The following is an 18,933-nucleotide window of genomic DNA, read 5'->3' as shown; positions in this document are numbered from 1 at the left end:
CGGGCCCGAGTCATAGTGGAGATGACTTCAGGAGGAATACCAGAAGCCGTCAAAATCCAGGACTAAAGAGCCACGCCGTCAATTTGAGTGCCGCAGAATTCGGGCGGAAAAACGGACCTTGCGAGAGCAGGTCTGGACGGTCCAGAAGATGCCACGGCATCTCCACGGACAGTTGGAGCAGGTCCGGATACCAAGCTCGCCTGGGCCAGTCCGGTGCAATGAGGATGACTCGACGGCCCTCCATTCTGATCTTGTGCAGGACTCTGGGCAAGAGAGCTAGAGGGGGAAACACGTAGGACAGACGAAACTGGGACCAGTCTTTAACCAGAGCGTCCGCGGCGAAGGCCTGAGGATCGTGGGAGCGAGCCACGTAAACCAGAACCTTGTTGTTGTGACGGGATGCCATTAGGTCCACGTCCGGAGTGCCCCACTTGCGGCAGATTGACTGAAACACTGCCGGGTGCAGGGACCACTCGCCACCGTCCACGGATTGACGGCTGAGATAATCTGCCTCCCAGTTTTCTACGCCAGGGATGTGGACTGCGGATATGGTGGACTTGGAGTCCTCCCCCCATTGAAGAATGCGTTGGACCTCCAACATTGCCAGGCGGCTGCGTGTCCCGCATTGGTGATTGATGTAGGCAACCGCTGTCGCGTTGTCTGACTGGACTCGAATGTGCCTGCCCGCCAACAGGTGGTGAAAGGCTAGGAGAGCTAGAAGCACAGCTCTGGTTTCCAGCACATTGATTGAAAGGGCTGACTCGGACGGAGTCCAAGTGCCCTGTGCTCTGTGGTGGAGATGTACCGCTCCCCAGCCGGATAGGCTGGTATCCGTGGTGAGAATCACCCAGGACGGAGTCAGGAAGGAGCGCCCTTGGGACAGGGAGAGGGGTCGAAGCCACCACTGAAGAGAGCTCCTGGTCCGTGGCGACAGAGCCACTAATCTCTGTAAGGAGGAAGGCCGCTTGTCCCAACAGCGGAGAATGTCCAGCTACAGAGGACGCAGATGGAACTGGGCAAAGGGAACCGCCTCCATGGAGGCCACCATTTGACCCAGCACCTGCATCAGACGCCTGAGGGTATAACGGCGGGGCCTCAGGAGAGAGCGCACCGCCAACCGGAGTGACAGCTGTTTGTCTAAGGGCAACTTCACAAGTGCCGGCAAAGTCTCGAACTGCATCCCTAGGTACGTGAGACTCTGGGTCGGAGTCAGAGTGGATTTGGGAAGATTGACAATCCACCCGAATTGGGCTAGAGTGGCGAGAGTGAGCGAAACACTCCGCTGACAGTCTGCGCTGGATGTACCCTTGACCAGGTCGTCCAGATAAGGAAGCACTGCTAACCCCTGGAGGTGCAGGACCGCAATCACTGCCGCCATGACCTTGGTGAATACCCGAGGGGCCGTGGCTAACCCGAAGGGGAGAGCCACGAATTGGAAATGATCCTCTCCCATCGCAAAACGTAACCAACGCTGATGTGACACTGCGATTGGCACATGTAGATAGGCATCTCTGATGTCGATGGACGCCAGGAACTCCCCTTGTGTCATAGAGGCAATGACTGATCGCAGAGACTCCATGCGAAAATGCCGCACCCGGACATGCTTGTTGAGAAGCTTGAGATCCAGGATGGGCCGGAAGGTACTGTCCTTTTTTGGAACTAGGAAGAGATTTGAGTAAAAACCTCTGAACCGTTCCTGAGCGGGAACTGGGACAATCACTCCGTTTGCCTGCAAGGACGCCACGGCCTGCGAGAAGGCGGCGGCCTTGGAGCAGGGAAGAGTTGAGAGAAAAAATCTGTTTGGAGGGCTGGAAGAGAATTCTATCCTGTAGCCGTGAGATATGATGTCTCTCACCCACTGATCGGAGACTTGCTTTAACCAAGCGTCGCCAAAGTGGGAGAGCCTGCCACCGACTAAGGACGTGGCTGGAGCGGGCCGAGAGTCATGAGGAAGCTGCCTTAGTGGCAGTACCTCCTGCGGTCTTCTGCGGACGCGCTTTTGGGTGCCAGTTGGATTTCTGATCCTTGGCTGAGTTAGCGGACGAGGCGGAAGGCTTAGAGGATGACCAGTTGGAGGAACGAAAGGAACGAAACCTCGACTGATTCTTACCCTGGGCGGGTTTCCTGGTCTTGGTTTGTGGCATGTAAGTACTCTTCCCGCCAGTAGCTTTTTTAATGATTTCATCCGGGGGGCGTGGCCTGCACGCTGATGGCGACGGCTGCTTGAAGGAGAGCTCTGTGCTGACAGCAGGATAAACCGGCTCTTATCAGCTCACAGATAACAGGATTACCAGCTACAGGAGGTGTGAGTAACCCCAGCCCCCAGCTATGCCTAAGGGGAGACCTAAAAAAACTGGCACTCCAGCCAAACTGACAGACTTCTTCCCCCTGGATAGGGATCTCTCCTCACCAAGCAAGATGGCTTCCCACTCAGCTTCTTCCCACTCCTCACAGGGAGAAACAGGCTGCTTGCGAGGATGCACAGCCATTCCTCTGACAGAGGAAACAATGCAAGCTCTGCTGAAAACGCTGAGGGCTTCCTTGCAGGCTGATCTCAGAGAAATAGTAAGAGAGCTGAAGGAAGAGATCAGGTCTCTAGGGGTTCGCACAGAGCATGTAGAAACTAAAATGGCTGAATTTGCAATATCACATAACAATCTGATAGATGCTAACACAGCTTTGGAAAAGGAGGTGGAGGCACTAAAACTTAAAATCAGTGATATAGAGGACAGATCCCGAAGAAATAACCTAAAAATCAGAGGGATTCCCTCATCAGTAGCAGATAAAGACCTCCAGGAATACTTCCACAAGTTTCTGCAGCTTATACTCCCTGGATGGGACACCAGAGACCTGATAGTGGACAGGATTCATAGAGTCCCTAAAGCCAAAGGCATAGATCCAGCTCTGCCTAAAGATGTCCTGGCTAGACTTCATTTCTATAAAACAAAAGAAGCTGTGCTGCACACACTGAGGGGAAATCCAGCCCTGCCAGACACTTTCATGGGACTAAAAATCTTCCCAGATCTTTCTGCTGCAACTCTTAATAAAAGAAGAGAATTTGCCCACCTTTCTAAACTCCTTAGAGATCAAGACATCAAGTACAAGTGGGGTTTTCCGGTGAAGATGATAATTTTCAAAGATGGAGGCACTCACATATGTCATACTCCTTCTCAGCTGGGCAAACTGCTGGATGGCTGGGGAATAGCCCACCCACCAAACCCTGGTGGGCAGGAGAATCAGAGGCCCTCCAGACAGGATTAACCCTGAATGGTCAGTAGCTTAGCTGGGACTCCTTCCTGCTTATGGCACCTGCTGTCCCTGCTCCTGTGACACGGGATGTCACGTAGCCCCCCTGATGTTCTCGCCTATGGCGAGCGGTTAAACACCGGGCACCCTACGCGGGGCAAACCGGTGTTGTTGGAATTTTTTTGTTTTTGTTCCTCTTCTCACAAATGTTCCTTAATTTTTTCTGGAAATTTCTCTCAATTCCTTGCTGGTCTAGCCCCTCTCATCCCTGATGGCGTTCCTAGGAATTCAAACCCGCCTGCGGCTCCAATATGAGAATTAAGATATTGTCTATTAATGTGAACGGACTCAACTCCCCAGCAAAAAGGTCAATGATGTGGAGAGAGGTGAAGGCATCTAACTGTGATATAGTGTGCATTCAGGAGACCCACCTTCTTTCCACAGATAATAAACGGCTACTTCATCCAAGCTTCCAACACACCTTTTTTGCTAATGACTCAAAAAAAAGAGGAGGAGTGGCCATTTTAATAAAGAACTCAGTGGCCTTTAAATTGATAAATGTCAGTTATGGAGCGGATGGAAGATATATTATTTTGTCTTGTTATATCAACAGCGTCCCTTATACCTTGGCAACGGTCTACTCCCCAAATTCATCACAATTGACCTTTGCTAGGAAATTTTTCCAAGCATTCAAAGATACTGCCACAGGGGCGGAAATCATCTGTGGAGACTTTAATATACCTGTAATACGCTCCATGGATTGCTCCAACACCAGCATCCCACATGCTAAGGAACTTAAGCATCTCATCAATGAATTCCATTTTCATGACATCTGGAGATATTTGCACGCATCAGAAAGAGACTATACATTCTTCTCTTCCAGGCATCGCTCATACAGTAGAATTGATTTTTTTTTGGTCGACAGCAAATCTATAAGTAATTGTGTGGCAGCTGATATTGGTTTAATTACTTGGACAGATCATGCGCCGATCTCTTTGTCTGTTCAGGGTAGCTTTAATGTTCAAAATTCCCCTAGGTGGAGACTGAATACCAGCTTGCTTGGTAGGCAGAAGGTACATGATGAAGTAGGTCAGTGTTAACAGAATATTTCAAACTTAATAATAATGGGGAAATTTCTGACGAGACCCTGTGGGCTGCTCATAAAGCAGTAGTCAGAGGGCAGCTCATAAAAATAGCCTCCATCCAAAAACGGAAAAAAGACGCAGATATTAAATATATATTAACCCGTATTCATCACCTTGAATCCCTGAATAAAGCCAAAGCATCCCCTAACTTGACTAAAGAAATTGTAACCCATAGATTCCAACTAAGATCCCTACTCCTGCAAAAATACGAACATAATCTTAAAAAAAATAGATCGCCATTTTATGCTATGGGGGATAGAGCGGGGTCCTTATTGGCAAGAAGGACGAAAAAACGTGAGATCCAATCTAAAATAGAATTCCTCAGGGACCCAAACGGAACAATCACTAGACATCCCATTGAAATAGCAGAAGCATTTGCGAAATACTATGAGGCCCTGTATAATCTAAAATATGATTCCAATACGTCACAGCCGACTCAAGTGGATATACAGGGTTTCCTAGACACCCTGGATCTTCCCCGGGTCTCAGATGAGCAATTAGAGGAACTTAATCTTCCCTTTACTACACATGAAATCCTAGGTGCCATCAAAATGACTAAGTCTAACTCTGCCCCGGGCCCCGATGGGCTGCCATACGAATATTACAAACAATTTACATCCACTCTGTCCCCCTTTATGTCAAAAACCTTCAATTTTTGGCAAAATAAAGGGTCAATTTCCCCAGACAACTTAGAAGCGATAATTATCACGCTACCAAAGCCAGGGAAACCTGCAGACACCCCGGGTAATTTTAGGCCCATTTCACTCCTAAATTGTGATGTTAAAATTTATGCCAAACTAGTGGCAGATAGACTTCATAAAGTGATCCCGACCTTAGTGGCTTCAGACCAAGTTGGGTTTGTGACAGGGAGGCAATCTAAGGATGGCACCAGACGGATGCTTGACTTGATTGGACTGGTGGAGATATCGGGTGAACCCAGTGCATTCCTGTCTCTTGATGCTGAAAAAGCCTTTGACAGGGTGCACTGGGGATACCTGGAGAGAGTTCTAACAAAATTCGGGTTCTTGGGGAAAATCAAGTCATCCATTCTAGCCCTCTACTCTTACCCAAATGCGTCAGTGTTGGCATCGGGGTTTCTGTCATCTAAATTTCAAATAAGTAATGGCACCCGCCAGGGGTGTCCATTGTCTCCCGCTATTTTTGCTTTAATGGTAGAACCTCTGGCGGAAGCTATACGAAAAAACATAGCCATTTCTGGTATAAGAGTTGGGGAATTTGAACATAAACTTGGTTTATACGCAGACGATGTGATAATTTCCTGTTCTAACCTTGCAGTGTCGATTCCAGCAGTGGTGAACACATTATCAAACTTTTCTTAAGTGTCGTATTATAAGCTTAATGCGGCAAAGTCTTTGATACTGCCGTTTAATGTACCGGTGGAGGCCAGGAGTGCGCTGGAGGGGGCCTTTCAATTCAAATGGTGCGACAGGGGGATACCTTATTTGGGTATTAAGCTGACACCATCGCAGATGTTAATTAAAGAAAATTTGGAACCTCTGATCCAAAATTTAGAAAAGGAATTGGGAAGGTATGAAAAAATATCATTGTCCTGGATGGCCAGGATACAGTCCTTTAAAATGGTTTTCTTACCAAAAATATTGTATGTGCTCAGATGCCTTCCCATCAAAATTTCTCACAAAACCCTGATGAAACTTCAATCGTTGACTAACAAATTTGTCTGGGGTAATAAAAGGGCTAGGGTCGCAGCTAAAGTGTTATACCCCCCATATGACTTAGGGGGATTGGGCACCCCAAACATAACGGCATATTATAAAGCCTTACTAATTGAATCACTAAAGGAATGGTGGCGTCCAGGTAATTCACATAGATGGGCTCAGATTGAAAATTTCCTGTCCCGCCAGGGCTCGGTCAGAAGAATGATGGAAGCAGAATATTTGAGCCGTTCACGGTTCTCTCCGTGTGTTCCCACCATGTCAGCCTCCCTGGAGGTCTGGCGAAATGACTTGATTCATAAGATTCAGATTCCTCTTTCAGAGATTTCCCTCAAGTCGTTGGAATCTCAAATCCCCTTTTTGAATCTGGCCAGGTGGGAGGGATCGGGCATTACAGTGCTGGCGGATCTATACTCTGATTTGGGTGTTAACCCCTTTAATGAAATAGTACGGGAACACCCCTCTTTAAAGGGCTGTTTCTATCAACACATCCAAATTAGTCATTTTCTGGCCTCTAAATTTCCTCCAAAGTCAAAGCCTCTGTTACCTACAACAAAAGCTTTGGTATTTAAAAAGATAATTAAATCCAAAGGTATCTCCTCGACATACAAATGGCTCAATAACCCCCCCGAAGAGCAAAAATCTCCTTATATGAATAAATGGGACGTGGAGTTGAGTGTCTCTACCTCACCTTCAAACTGGCACTCGGCATCAGCAAATATCCAAAAATATTCCAAGTGTATAAATCATCTGGAGCAACTGAAAAAAGTACACCTGCGATGGTATCGGTCCCCAGCCAACTTAGCACAGTTCCTCCCAAATTATTCGCCACATTGTTGGAAGGGCTGCCTCCAAAGGGGTACTCTTGGTCACTGCTGGTGGGCTTGTCCCAAGGTTTTCTCATTCTGGTTGGAGGTGTTTGGCCTGATGGGTGAGCTGACAGGCAATCGTATTAATCCGAATCCGGCTCTGGCAGTGCTAAACGTGGGTATAGAGGAGTTCTCTTGGGAATCCAGGGGTTTATTAGTTCACATTCTAGTAGCTGCCAGATATTGCATAAGTTTGCACTGGAAATCCCCAAAGACGCCTACATTAGTTGAACTATATAACCGAATTAATCTCCAATGCCAATACGAGTTCTGTCTGGCTCACTCCATCCGCGCCAAAAACAAAATACTTCAGATTTGGGACACGTGGCTAAACTCTGTATATGCATCCCCTGTCAGGCATCTGTTTCCAGGGCAAACTGTTGATAATTAAAAACGGGTCAAATAGGGTCAAAGTGTGTGTTACGCAGGGAGTTCACCAATACCACATGTCAATAGTCAAGGTGTTTAAATCTCTGTTGTTGTTACTGCTCGGGCTACCCCGAAACGCCATCCAATACCCTCCCCCTCCCTGGTTGCTTCCTTGCAACTATCCATGGTTCTCCCCATCTCCCCCACCTCTCTCTCCCCTCCCTTTCTTATCTTCCTTTCTTACTCTCTGGTTTTGGTTGTTTGGATCCCTCATTTTGAGGATTAAAGAGTAAATTGGTAGGTTGACTCTATACGTATTGGGTATTGATTAACCTAAAAAAGTTGCAACTTGCATCAGACATGATTGGTGGTGGTGTGACAGGAAATGTGAATCATAATCAAAGGTGTTACTACCACATGTTACAGCGTTGTCCTCTTTGTGTATTATTGCCAATGATACCTGAATTTTTCCTTTTTTTGTAATGTAACTTCCTACAATAAAAATTGATTGGATTAAAAAAAAAAAAAAAAAAATGATTTCATCCAGCTGTTCACCCAACAGCCGTGAACCAGCAAAAGGGGGCCCAGCAAGAAACTTCTTGGAAGAAGCATCTGCCTTCCACTCTCGAAGCCACAAAATCCTGCGGATAACAAGAGAATTAGCTGAAGCCACCGAAGTGCGGTGAGCAGCCTCTAGCATGGCAGACATGGCATAAGATGAAAAGGCTGAAGCCTGAGCAGTTAAGGTAACCATCTCAGGCATAGATTCCTTGGTGAGGGAATGCATCTCCTCTAGAGAAGCAGAGATGGCTTTGAGAGCCCACACTGCTGCAAAAGACGGGGAAAACGCGGCCCCCGCAGCTTCATACACAGATTTGGCCAGAAGGTCAATCTGACGGTCAGTGGAATCCTTAAGTGAGGTGCCGTCAGACACCGACACAACGGTCCGGGCTGATAGCCTAGACACCGGAGGGTCTACCTTTGGGGAGTGAGACCACTCCTTGACCACCTCAGGTGGAAATGGAAACCGGTCATCAGAACCACGCTTTGGAAAGCGTTTGTCAGGGCAGGCCCTGGGTTTGGTCACAGCGGTCTGAAAACTGGAGTGGTTAAAGAACACACTCTTCACTCTCTTAGGCGAGGTAAACTGATGTTTTTCTGCCAAAGAGTTGCTCTTCTGACACTGGCGGATTGAGATCCAGCACAGAATTAATAGAAGCAATCAAATCACTAAGATCTGAGTCACCCTCAGAGAAATCGATGGGATACATAGCCTCCGAGCCCCCAGTGAGGGCATCCTCCTCATCTTGAGAGTCAGCTCTTGAGACAGAGCTGTGGGATGGGGAGGGGGAGGAAACCCTGCGCCTTCTCTTAGAAGGACGGGGTCTGGGATCAGATGATGAATCCTCCGTGAGCTCCGATGGACGGAGGTCAGAGGATAGGAGTCCTCTGTCAAGAGTATTAGAGGCACCCTGTGAGGGGGGCTGATGCATATTCATCCAAGTCCTGGACAAAAGCCCCATGGACTCAGCAAATGACTGGGATATGGACCTAGAAAAGGACTCTACCCAGGCCGGGGGTTCAATCACAGGTGCAGCAGCAGCCTGAGAGACCACTGGGGGTGAGACTGCCAAGTTAGAGCAGACATCACAGTGTGGATAAATGCTCGGCTCAGGCAGCAGGAGCTTACCTGCAGTGCATGCAGAATAAAGCTTTGGAGCCTTGCTCCTTGTGTGAGACATGCTGCTAGAGTGGGGGCTTTGCAGAGAATGAACCCCAGGGAGAATATACAGAGGTCCCTAACTGGAGACCGGCTGTCGCTTACCAGACCGCTGAGCGCGGTGTTGTGTGCCCTCCAGATCCCGAAGCCCGGTCCCCCAGTGCGCAGCACCTCAGCAGAGATGCAGAATGTCCCAGAGCAGAGTGAACTCTGCCTGAGAAGAGGGCGTTCCTATAAAAGAGCGGGAACTGGAGGGCTAGAGAGACCTGCAGGGAAGGAGGGACGCCCCAGCAGTGGGGAGTGTCCCTCCCCTGTGTAGAACGGCCGCCGGGAGGAGCCGAACCTGTCCCTCTGCATGAGTGACATGCGAGGGCAGGAAAATGAAACTAGGCCTCCGGCGAAGCCAGGGCCTAAATTTAAGCGGGAGGCCGACAAGCAGGCACCATCGGCGCGGTTCTCAGGCAAAAGCTAGAGAATCCGCCGGAAAAGTTAAAACAATCACATACAGCATACTCTCCCCTTACAATAAAGAACCGGGACCCCCAACATAAACGTCTCAGGTACTTAGCTGCTGAGACGCAGGGCCATGTCCCTGGGGATGAGTGCTCCGGTTCAACAGAATCCTCAAGGGGCTGTGGATGGAGACCGGACTCCTGCCAGGCATGGAGACCGTGCTGGCTCCCACTTCAAGCCAGAGCCCAGAAGGGATGGTGAAGGAGCGCGGCATGTAAGGCTGCAGCCTTGTAAATCAACCTTAACAACACCGCCGACACAGTGGGGTGAGAAGGGACATGCCGGGAGTCCAGACATGGACCCGCTTTTCTTCAAACTCTTTCCAAAAGTCAAACAAAATCAGATGAGAATGCATGTGTGGATGTATGCCTCCTGACACAAAGCAATAAACTGGCTAGGACTGGCTACCAGGGGGTGTATAAGCTCAGAGGGAGGAGCTACACTTTTAAGTGTAGTACTTTGTGTGTCCTCCGGAGGCAGAAGCTATACACCCATGGTCTGGGTCTCCCAAAGGAACGATAAAGAAAAATAAGGCAAAGCGGGCCTGCTTAGGTCGGGTGGACTTAGCATTAGGCATGGTGAAAAAAGTACTCTCCCTGGTGGCTGCTAGGAAGGAGACAGGAGGGGGTTAACTCGTCCCTAAACTCAGGGAACGCTACCTAGTGAGGGCTACTCCTTAGGAGCAGGGCTTACCCAGGTCCTGTGTGCTGCCCACCAGTCCAGAAGAGGGAGTCCAGGAGTGAGCTGGCCAGAGAGAGAAAGAACGCCGGCGCGCTGCAGCCTCAGGGGACCGGACACAGGCTAAAATGGCGAGGGGACGCTGGAGGAGGCTGGGGGAGGAGCAGCATTCCGGCGCGAAAACCCGGAGGATCCACAGCCCCCACCACAAGCCAGGAGGCAGAGCGGTGGGAGGAGACTGGGGCAGACGACCGGCGGCCAATAGCGCTGCAGCGGGGGCGTGGCTAGGACGCAGGAGCGACTAGGCCGAGACCGGGGCCTAAATTTATGGAGAGGGCCGGGGGAAGGTGCAGGAGAGATCGGTCCTACCTGTAATCGGCGGCGCCGGCCCAGCGACGGATGCGGTGCAGGCAGGGCGCCCTGCCCCTGCCTGTGTACAGTGCTACTCGTCCAGGAAGACTCCGGGGGAGAGCGTGCTGAGGCAGGGAAGTAGACATCATGATGGGGGAAGCAGCCCCCCAGCAGGAGAAGGCAGCGTGACAGGGCCCCATCGATTACAAACGCTGCGGAGGTTCCATCCCTGCTGTATGCCCCTGTACGCCCTTTGGGGTGATACCGCAGGGCGAATCAGGGGTGCCCACGACAACCTGCCCACACGCGCAACCCCGGGAGTGGTACCACGGGGATGGACGGGGGAGAGGGCCCGAAATCTCAAGCCTCTGCGACCCTGGGCAGTGGTACCCACAGGGCTGCGGAGGATGAGTGAAGAGAATACCTGCAGAGAAAAAGAAGACAGGTATGAGAGCGATGAGCGGCGCCGAAATAAAGGAAAAAAGCGCAAAAAGACAAATGGCTGAGGGGGGCAGAGACGGCCCACATCAGCCTCCTACGACACTAAGCTAAAACTGAACTGATCTGAGCCCGCCTCCGGCTCGGGGTGTATACTGCTAGGGAGGAGCTAACTTTTTATGTTTACTTAGTGTCAGCCTCCTAGTGACAGCAGCATAACCCATGGTCCTGTGTCCCCCAATGAAACGATAGAGAAAAATACATTTGTGTATACTTTTATGCCTGGTTTAGTTTAAAGAGAACCTGTCAGGTGCAATATTTTTAGAAATATACTTTTCTAAAGATCTCTGTATGTATGATTTCTAGATGCTGGGATTAGAAATATGCACCCAGAACGGCTCGTGGTTCTGGGTGCATATTGCTAATCCCTGAATCTAGAAATCATACAGAGATCTTTAGAAAAGTATATTTCTAAAAATCCTTTATGATATGCTAATGAGCGCAGGGACTTGTCCCAAGAGCGCTAGTTCCTGTGCTCATTCCACCCTCTTAGCATGTTAGCACGCCCACAGGGGCAAGCCAACATGCTATTCAATATATATATGTATTTTTTTTTTTGTTTGGGGTGGGTTGATTTTTTTTATTGTGGGTGCTTTTTGATGCAGCAATTATTTGCTACACTTTGTTTTCTCCTCCCACTGTTTTTCCCTTTGGCATTGTGTATGGAGTTAGGATTTATTTAAGCTTGCCATTTTGGTTTTATATGTGTCATGAATAAAAAGTCATTATTTCTAAACACGTAGAACAGACAGTGTATGTTTTAATGTTTTGTTGGGGTTTTTTTTTTTTTTTTTAGAAGAATAAAGCAAAGTGTTTTAACATTACCTGCAGATGCTGGCTCTACTCTTCTTGGTTAGTTTAAAGGGAACCTGTCAGGTGTAATATGCAGCCAGAACCACGAGCAGTTTTGGGTGTATATTGCTAATCCCTGCCTAACCGTCCCTGTATACACTAGTATAGATAGAGATCTTTAGAAAGAAGGGAATTTTGTTTACTTACCGTAAATTCCTTTTCTTCTAGCTCCAATTGGGAGACCCAGACAGTGGGTGTATAGCTACTGCCTCTGGAGGCCGCACAAAGAACTACACTTAAAAGTGTAAGGCCCCTCCCCTTCTGGCTATACACCCTCCCGTAGGAGTACGGATTCCTCAGTTTTAGTACCAAAGCAAGAAGGAGGAAAGCCAATAACAGTTTCAAAAACAAATTCAATCCGATAACTAGATCGGAGAACTTAAGAAACAACGTGAACAACATGTGCACCCGAAAAAAACGAAACCCTAAAAACAAATAGGGCGGGTGCTGGGTCTCCCAATTGGAGCTAGAAGAAAAGGAATTTACGGTAAGTAAACAAAATTCCCTTCTTCTTTTTCGCTCCTAATTGGGAGACCCAGACAGTGGGACGTCCAAAAGCAGTCCCTGGGTGGGTAAAAAGATACCACATGAACGGGCTGTCATACAGCCTCTTCCTACAGGTGGGCCACCGCCGCCTGGAGGACCCGTCTACCTAGGCTGGCGTCTGCCGAAGCGTAGGTATGCACTTGATAGTGTTTGGTAAACGTGTGCAGACTCGACCAGGTAGCCGCCTGGCACACTTGCTGAGCCGTAGCCTGATGCCTCAACGCCCAGGACGCACCAACGGCTCTGGTAGAATGGGCCTTCAGTCCAGATGGAATCTGAAGCCCAGCAGAACGGTATGTGTGAAGAATTGGTTCCTTGATCCACCGCGCCAGGGTGGATTTGGAAGCTTGCGATCCCTTATGCCGACCAGCGACTAGGACAAAGAGCGCATCCGAACGGCGTAGAGGCGCCGTGCGAGAAATGTAAATCCTGAGTGCTCTCACCAGGTCCAAAAGTATTTCTAAAGATCTTTTACCGTATGCTAATGTGCAAAGGGACTAGTTGCAAGGGCATTAGTTCCTGCGCTCATTCTTCCCTCTTATCATGGTAGCACATCCAAAGGGTCAAGCTAACATGCTATTCAATACCCAGCGTTATCAGCGGTGACACGCATATCAGTTTTCGTTGTCACAGCTTCAGAACACCGGGTTTAGGGTCAGTGCACATGATCAGAATACCCTGCACTCCGGTCATGTGCACCATGAAGCAGAGAGTACGCGTCCCGCATTCTGATCATACGCACTGCTGGGCGTTCTGAAGCAGTGACAATGGACACAGGTACATGCCTCGCCGCTAATGACGCTAGGCAATGGATTGAACAACATCATAACTTGCCCCTGTGGGTGTGCTATCATGCTAATGGGGCGGAATGAGTGCAGGAACTAATGCCCTTGCGACTAGTCCAATATCATAAAGGATCGTTAGAAATACATTTATTTATGCTACTAGATACAGGGACTAGAAATGTGCACCCAAAACTGCTTGGGTGCATATCAGACCTGACAGGTTCATTATCAGTGTTGTAATCAGTTCTGTTGAGGAAAGTTCTAATAGTACAGAAATTGTCATGACCAATAAACAAACATCAGTCACAAACGACAAATTGTTACAGTCATGACACTATTTCCCAACTTTGTTCCTTGGGCCCACCAAGCCAGGCAACAAAGTATACAATCATCAATAATACTTTCCAACTTCCCAAAAGATCAGATAGCTGGGAAGTTAAATGACAAGCACAACAGTCACCTGAAGAGTAAAAAATGGCAGCCTAGGTATGCCCTTCAGGTAAACGTTTAAGCTCAAGCCATAACTTTGAGCATTAGACAGAATACACAAGATAGTAATGTACAGTGCTCCACTGGAAAATTTATTCAGTGCTTACCTTTAATGGTTAAATTAAAGCAGCCAAGTCTGTCTCCAGATAGTGAGTCTGCGCCACATTGTAGTACTACAGCGCTGGGCTGGTACATCTCCATAACTTTAGTCATTACCTGATAAAAAGACAGACATTGGATATACAAAGTGCCAAGAAAGTTTAACACAAACTTAGTCAATTCTTAAAACAATAAACTTACTGGCTTGAAAATGGCTTCATAGGATTCATCATCAATACCATCTCGAAGAGGGTAATTCACTGCATAGTATTTGCCCTTGCCAGCGCCAATGTCCTAGTTGAATAAAATTAAAAGTGATACATTATAGATATTACACAATACTTGTTTCCACTTCTTCCTCCATGTCTAACAAGGTCATTTGTTATCTCTAAGATCCCTTTGGCCTTGGTGAGGATACGTGAATGATGACATAGGTGGCAGGTATGGACTCTGACCATGTAGCACATTCTATTTGAGATGTGTGTCTAATTATCTGGTTGGGTCATACTTTTAGGCAATGCTTACACACTGCAACCTCATTATGTTTTTGTCACAATTACTGTGGGGTCGAGAAGGGGAATGGAGGGTGATTAAGAGGGCATGGCCGCAATGTGTGAACATAACTTTAACGGTTTCACGACCCAAGATGTACTGATATGTCCTAAGTCATTTCCCCTTCCTTTGATGCGGGCTCACATGCCAAGCCCGCATCTTTTCCTGGACAAGTCAGCTGATCTGACCAGCCTGTGTATGTCTTAACAGCGTAGGGTGGATTGAAGATTCGCCCGTGGTTGTTAACTAGTTAAATCCCGCTGTCAATCTCGGAACGCCGAATTTAACACAGACCTGCAGGGAGCACGCCATTTCCATATAGGTTGCCCCCTAACGTGATTACTGTGTGCCGATGGGTTGTTATGACAGCTGAGGGTCAGCTAACGACCCCTGTGTCTGTCACGAACTTCCTATGAAAGCCAGACATGAGTCAGCGTTTATAGGAAGCCCGTTTTTGCTGTACAGCAGAACCGATCAGATGATCACAGCTTTAAAGTCCCCAATGGGTCTAGTCAATACAATAAAAAAAGTGAGGAAGAAGGTTTTTAAAAATATGAAGAAAAAAAAAAGTTCAAAAATACCCTCCTATTACATCAACATATTCCGCAGCGCTTTACAATTCAGTTTCATAAATGGAAAAAATTTAAAACTGCTAGAATTACGTTTTGGTTTTTTTTGGCAGCCACAAAATTACAATAAAATGCAATAAGGCAATTAGAACATCGCATCTACGCAAAAATGATATCAGGAAAAATGTCAGCTCAGGACACAAACAATTTATCCTCACAGCCCCAGATCCCAAAAAATGAAAACATAACGGATCTTGAAAAAAAAAATGCAGGTTTTTGTTTGGTTTTCCAATCTTCTGAATTTTTTTTTTCCACTAAATAAATAAAAGAAAAAACTATACATATTTGGTATCTAAGCACTCGTATGGACCTGGGGAATCAATGTCAGGTCAGTTCTACCATATGGTGAACATGCTAAATAAAAAACCCTAAAGAAATTTAATTTTTTTTTTTTTTTTGCAATTTCCCAGCACTTGCATTTTTCCCCCGTTTTCAAGTACACTATATGGTAATATTAATGGTTTAATTGAAAAGTACAACTTGTACAGTAAGAAATAAGCCCTCATATGGCAGCACTGACTGAAAAATAAAACAAAAAAAAATGGCTCTGGCTCTTGAAAGAAGTGGAGGGAAAAAAAAAATGAAAAACTGCTATAAGGGTATGTGCGCACGTTGCTTTTTACCTGCTTTTTTGCTGCTTTTTCTTCTGCGCTGTTTAATGCCAAAATGGATGTGTTCTTCTATTCAAGCAAAGTCTATGGGAATTTGGGTTTCTTGTTCACACTATGTTGTTCAAAATGCTGCCTTTTTGTGGCAGAACTTTGGTCAAAAACTCAGCTTTTCAAAGAAGCAACATGTCAATTGTTTTTGCAATTTGGGTTTTGCACTGCAAAGCTGAGTTTTTGACCAAAGTTCTGCCACAAAAAGGCAGCATTTTGAACAACATAGTGTGAACAAGAAACCCAAATTCCCATAGACTTTGCTTGAATAGAAGAACACATCCATTTTGGCATTAAACAGCGCAGAAGAAAAAGCAGCAAAAAAGCAGGTAAAAAGCAGGTAAAAAGCAACGTGCGCACATACCCTAAAGGTGAAGGCGGTGAAGCACAAACTTGTTATATCCTTTGATGTTGGATTGCATTAAAGGGAGCCAATCACCAGGATTTTCGTATATAACCTAAAGCCAGTGCTATACTGGCACTATCAGGCTGATTCTATACATACCTGTAGTGGTCAGCTCAGATGTTTAGGTTTTGAAATCCCAGAAAGTGAAGTTTGTAAAATGAGCAGCTTCATGAGTGACAGTTGCACTGGAGCAGATATCTATGAATATATTATCCCCTCCCCCTGTTAGAATTAGCATAAGCATTATACAAACGACTTACTTTGTCTAGCAGGACCTGTGCTGAGGTCATACCCATGTGACCAAAAGGGGCGGGGCCTCAGCCACCAAACCTGCATACCAGGTCACATGGGTATGACCTCACCACAGGTCCTGCTAGACAAAGTGAGTTGTTTGTAGAATGCTTATGCTAATTCTAACAGGGGGAGGGGATAACTATAAATATATGATCTGCTCCAGTGCAACTGTCACTCAAGAAGCTGCTCATTTTACAAACTTTACTTTCTTGGATTTAAAAACCTAAACATCCGAGCTGACCACTACAGGTATGTAATCTTATATATACTATAAGATTCAATAGATTTTTGTCCAGCACCGTCCAATAGGTTTCTTTAATCCACGAAAATTTTCTTAGATAAAATTATATTATTGTGCATATTTTAAAAATTCAATCTTGTAAAAACACATGTGCTTTTAAAAGATGAAATTTTTAAAATATGCACAATAAAATATAATTTTATCTAAGAAAAGTTTCGTGGATTAAAGAAACATATTGGACGGTGCTGGTCAAAAACCTATTGAATCTTATAGTATATTCATCCAGGAGCCGCCCTGCCTTCTGTCCGTGCACTGAATATGGACTCGTAATGGAAGCTGAAGCTTTTATTTTTTCTATGTTAATCTATATATATAATTGCCTTATTCTGTCTGTCTGTCTGTCTGTCTGGCTCCAAAATTGTGTCCTTACGGTGACACAAAGCTGATTGGCCGCTGGGCTCGCCATGGCCCCGCCCCCCACACCGATTGGCCGCTCGCCCAGGCTGCGCCCCCACACGGATTGGCTAGCCGCTCGCCCAGGCTCCGCCCCCCCACAGATTGGCCTCTCGCCCCGGCACCCTGCAGGCATTGGCAATTCGGCCATGCCCCGCCCCCCTCACGCAATGCACGCTAGCTCTGGCCCCGCCCCCTCCCTCCCCCCGCGCATTCCCCGAACTGACACTGCTGTCACGGAGGTGAGTACTGTACTGTGGATGCGATCGGGTGTGTGTGAGTGGATGCGATCGGGTGTGTGTGAGTGGATGCGATCGGGTGTGTGTGAGTGGATGCGATCGGGTGTGTGTGAGTGGATGCGATCGGGTGTGTGAGTGTCGGCAGAGGAGCACTGCGTGCTGGAGGAGGCTGGGAGCAGAGAGGCTGATCATGGGGAAGGCTGGGAGGGGGAGGCTGATGCTGGGGGAGACTGGGAGGGGAAGGCTGATGCTGAAGGAGGCTGGGAGGGGGAGGCTGGGAGGAAGGAGGCTGGGAGGAGAGAGGCTGATCCTGGGGAAGGCTGGGAAGGGGAGGCTGATGCTGAGGGAGGCTGGAAGGAGAGAGGCTGATTCTGGGGGAGGCTGGAAGGAGAGAGGCTGAGGCTGGGAGAGGCTGGAAGGAGAGAGGCTGAGGCTGGGAGGAGAGAGGCTGATGCTGGGGAAGGCTGGGAGGACAGAGGCTGGGAGGAGAGAGGCTGATCCTGGGGAAGGCTGGGAGAGGGAGGCTGATGCTGGGGGAGGCTGGAAGAAGAGAGGCTGATGCTGGGGGAGGCTGATGCTGGGGGAGGCTGGGAGGAGAGAGGCTGATGCTGGGGGAGGCTGGGAGGAGAGAGGCTGATGCTGGGGAAGGCTGGGAGGAGAGAGGCTGATGCTGGGGACAGAGAGGAGAGGCTGATGCTGGGAGGAGCGAGGCTGATGCTGGGAGGAGAGAGGCTGATGCTGGGAGGAGAGAGGCTGATGCTGGGAGGAGAGAGGCTGATGCTGGGGGAGGCTGGGAGGGGGAGGCTGATGCTGGGGGAGGCTGGGACGAGGGAGGCTGGGACGAGGGAGGCTGATGCTGGTGGAGGCTGATGCTTGGGGAGGCTGATGCTGCGGGAGGCTGATGCTGCGGGAGGCTGGAAGGAGAGAGGCTAATGCTTGGGGAGGCTGATGCTGGGGGAGGCTGATGCTGGGGGAGGCTGGGAGGGGGAGGCTGGGAGGAAGGAGGCTGGGAGGAGAGAGGCTGATCCTGGGGAAGGCTGGGAACGGGAGGCTGATGCTGAGGGAGGCTGGAAGGAGAGAGGCTGATGCTGGGGGAGGCTGGAAGGAGAGAGAGGCTGATGCTGGTGGAGGCTGATGCTTGGGGAGGCTGATGCTGGGGGAGACTGGGAGCGGAAGGCTGATGCTGAGGGAGGCTGGGAGAGGGAGGCTGGGAGGAAGGAGGCTGGGAGGAGAGAGGCTGATCCTGGGGAAGGCTGGGAAGGGGAGGCTGATGCTGAGGGAGGCTGGAAGGAGAGAGGCTGATGCTGGGGGAGGCTGGAAGGAGAGAGGCTGAGGCTGGGAGGAGAGAGGCTGAGGCTGGGGAAGGCTGATGCTGAGGGAGGCTGGGAGGGGAAAGCTGATGCTGGGGAAGGCTGGGAGGACGGAGGCTGGGAGGAGAGAGGCTGATCCTGGGGAAGGCTGGGAGAGGGAGGCTGATGCTGGAGGAGGCTGGAAGGAGAGAGGCTGATGCTGGCGGAGGCTGATGCTGGGGGAGGCTGGAAGGAGAGAGGCTGATGCTTGGGGAGGCTGGGAGAGGGAGGCTGATGCTGAGGGAGGCTGGGAGGAG

The 18,933-nt window shown here is 48.6% G+C and overlaps 1 protein-coding gene across 1 annotated transcript in view; it reads right to left on the bottom strand.

Moving 5' to 3' along the window:
• HDAC1 (histone deacetylase 1) overlaps positions 1-18,933 on the bottom strand; it is a 146,885-nt gene that overhangs the window by 58,179 nt on the left and 69,773 nt on the right. The window contains exons 7-8 of the mRNA XM_075336155.1: positions 14,056-14,148; positions 13,863-13,971 (exon numbers count right to left, since the gene is read on the bottom strand). Of these exons, the coding sequence (XP_075192270.1) occupies positions 13,863-13,971; positions 14,056-14,148 (202 nt within the window). The remainder of the gene's footprint in view (positions 1-13,862; positions 13,972-14,055; positions 14,149-18,933) is intronic.

This window comes from Anomaloglossus baeobatrachus, chromosome 2, assembly GCF_048569485.1.
Source record: "Anomaloglossus baeobatrachus isolate aAnoBae1 chromosome 2, aAnoBae1.hap1, whole genome shotgun sequence".
NCBI classification, from domain to species: Eukaryota; Metazoa; Chordata; class Amphibia; order Anura; family Aromobatidae; genus Anomaloglossus; species Anomaloglossus baeobatrachus.
The sequence above is the reverse complement of the archived record's forward strand: the minus strand, read 5'-3'. Positions and strand labels throughout refer to the sequence as shown.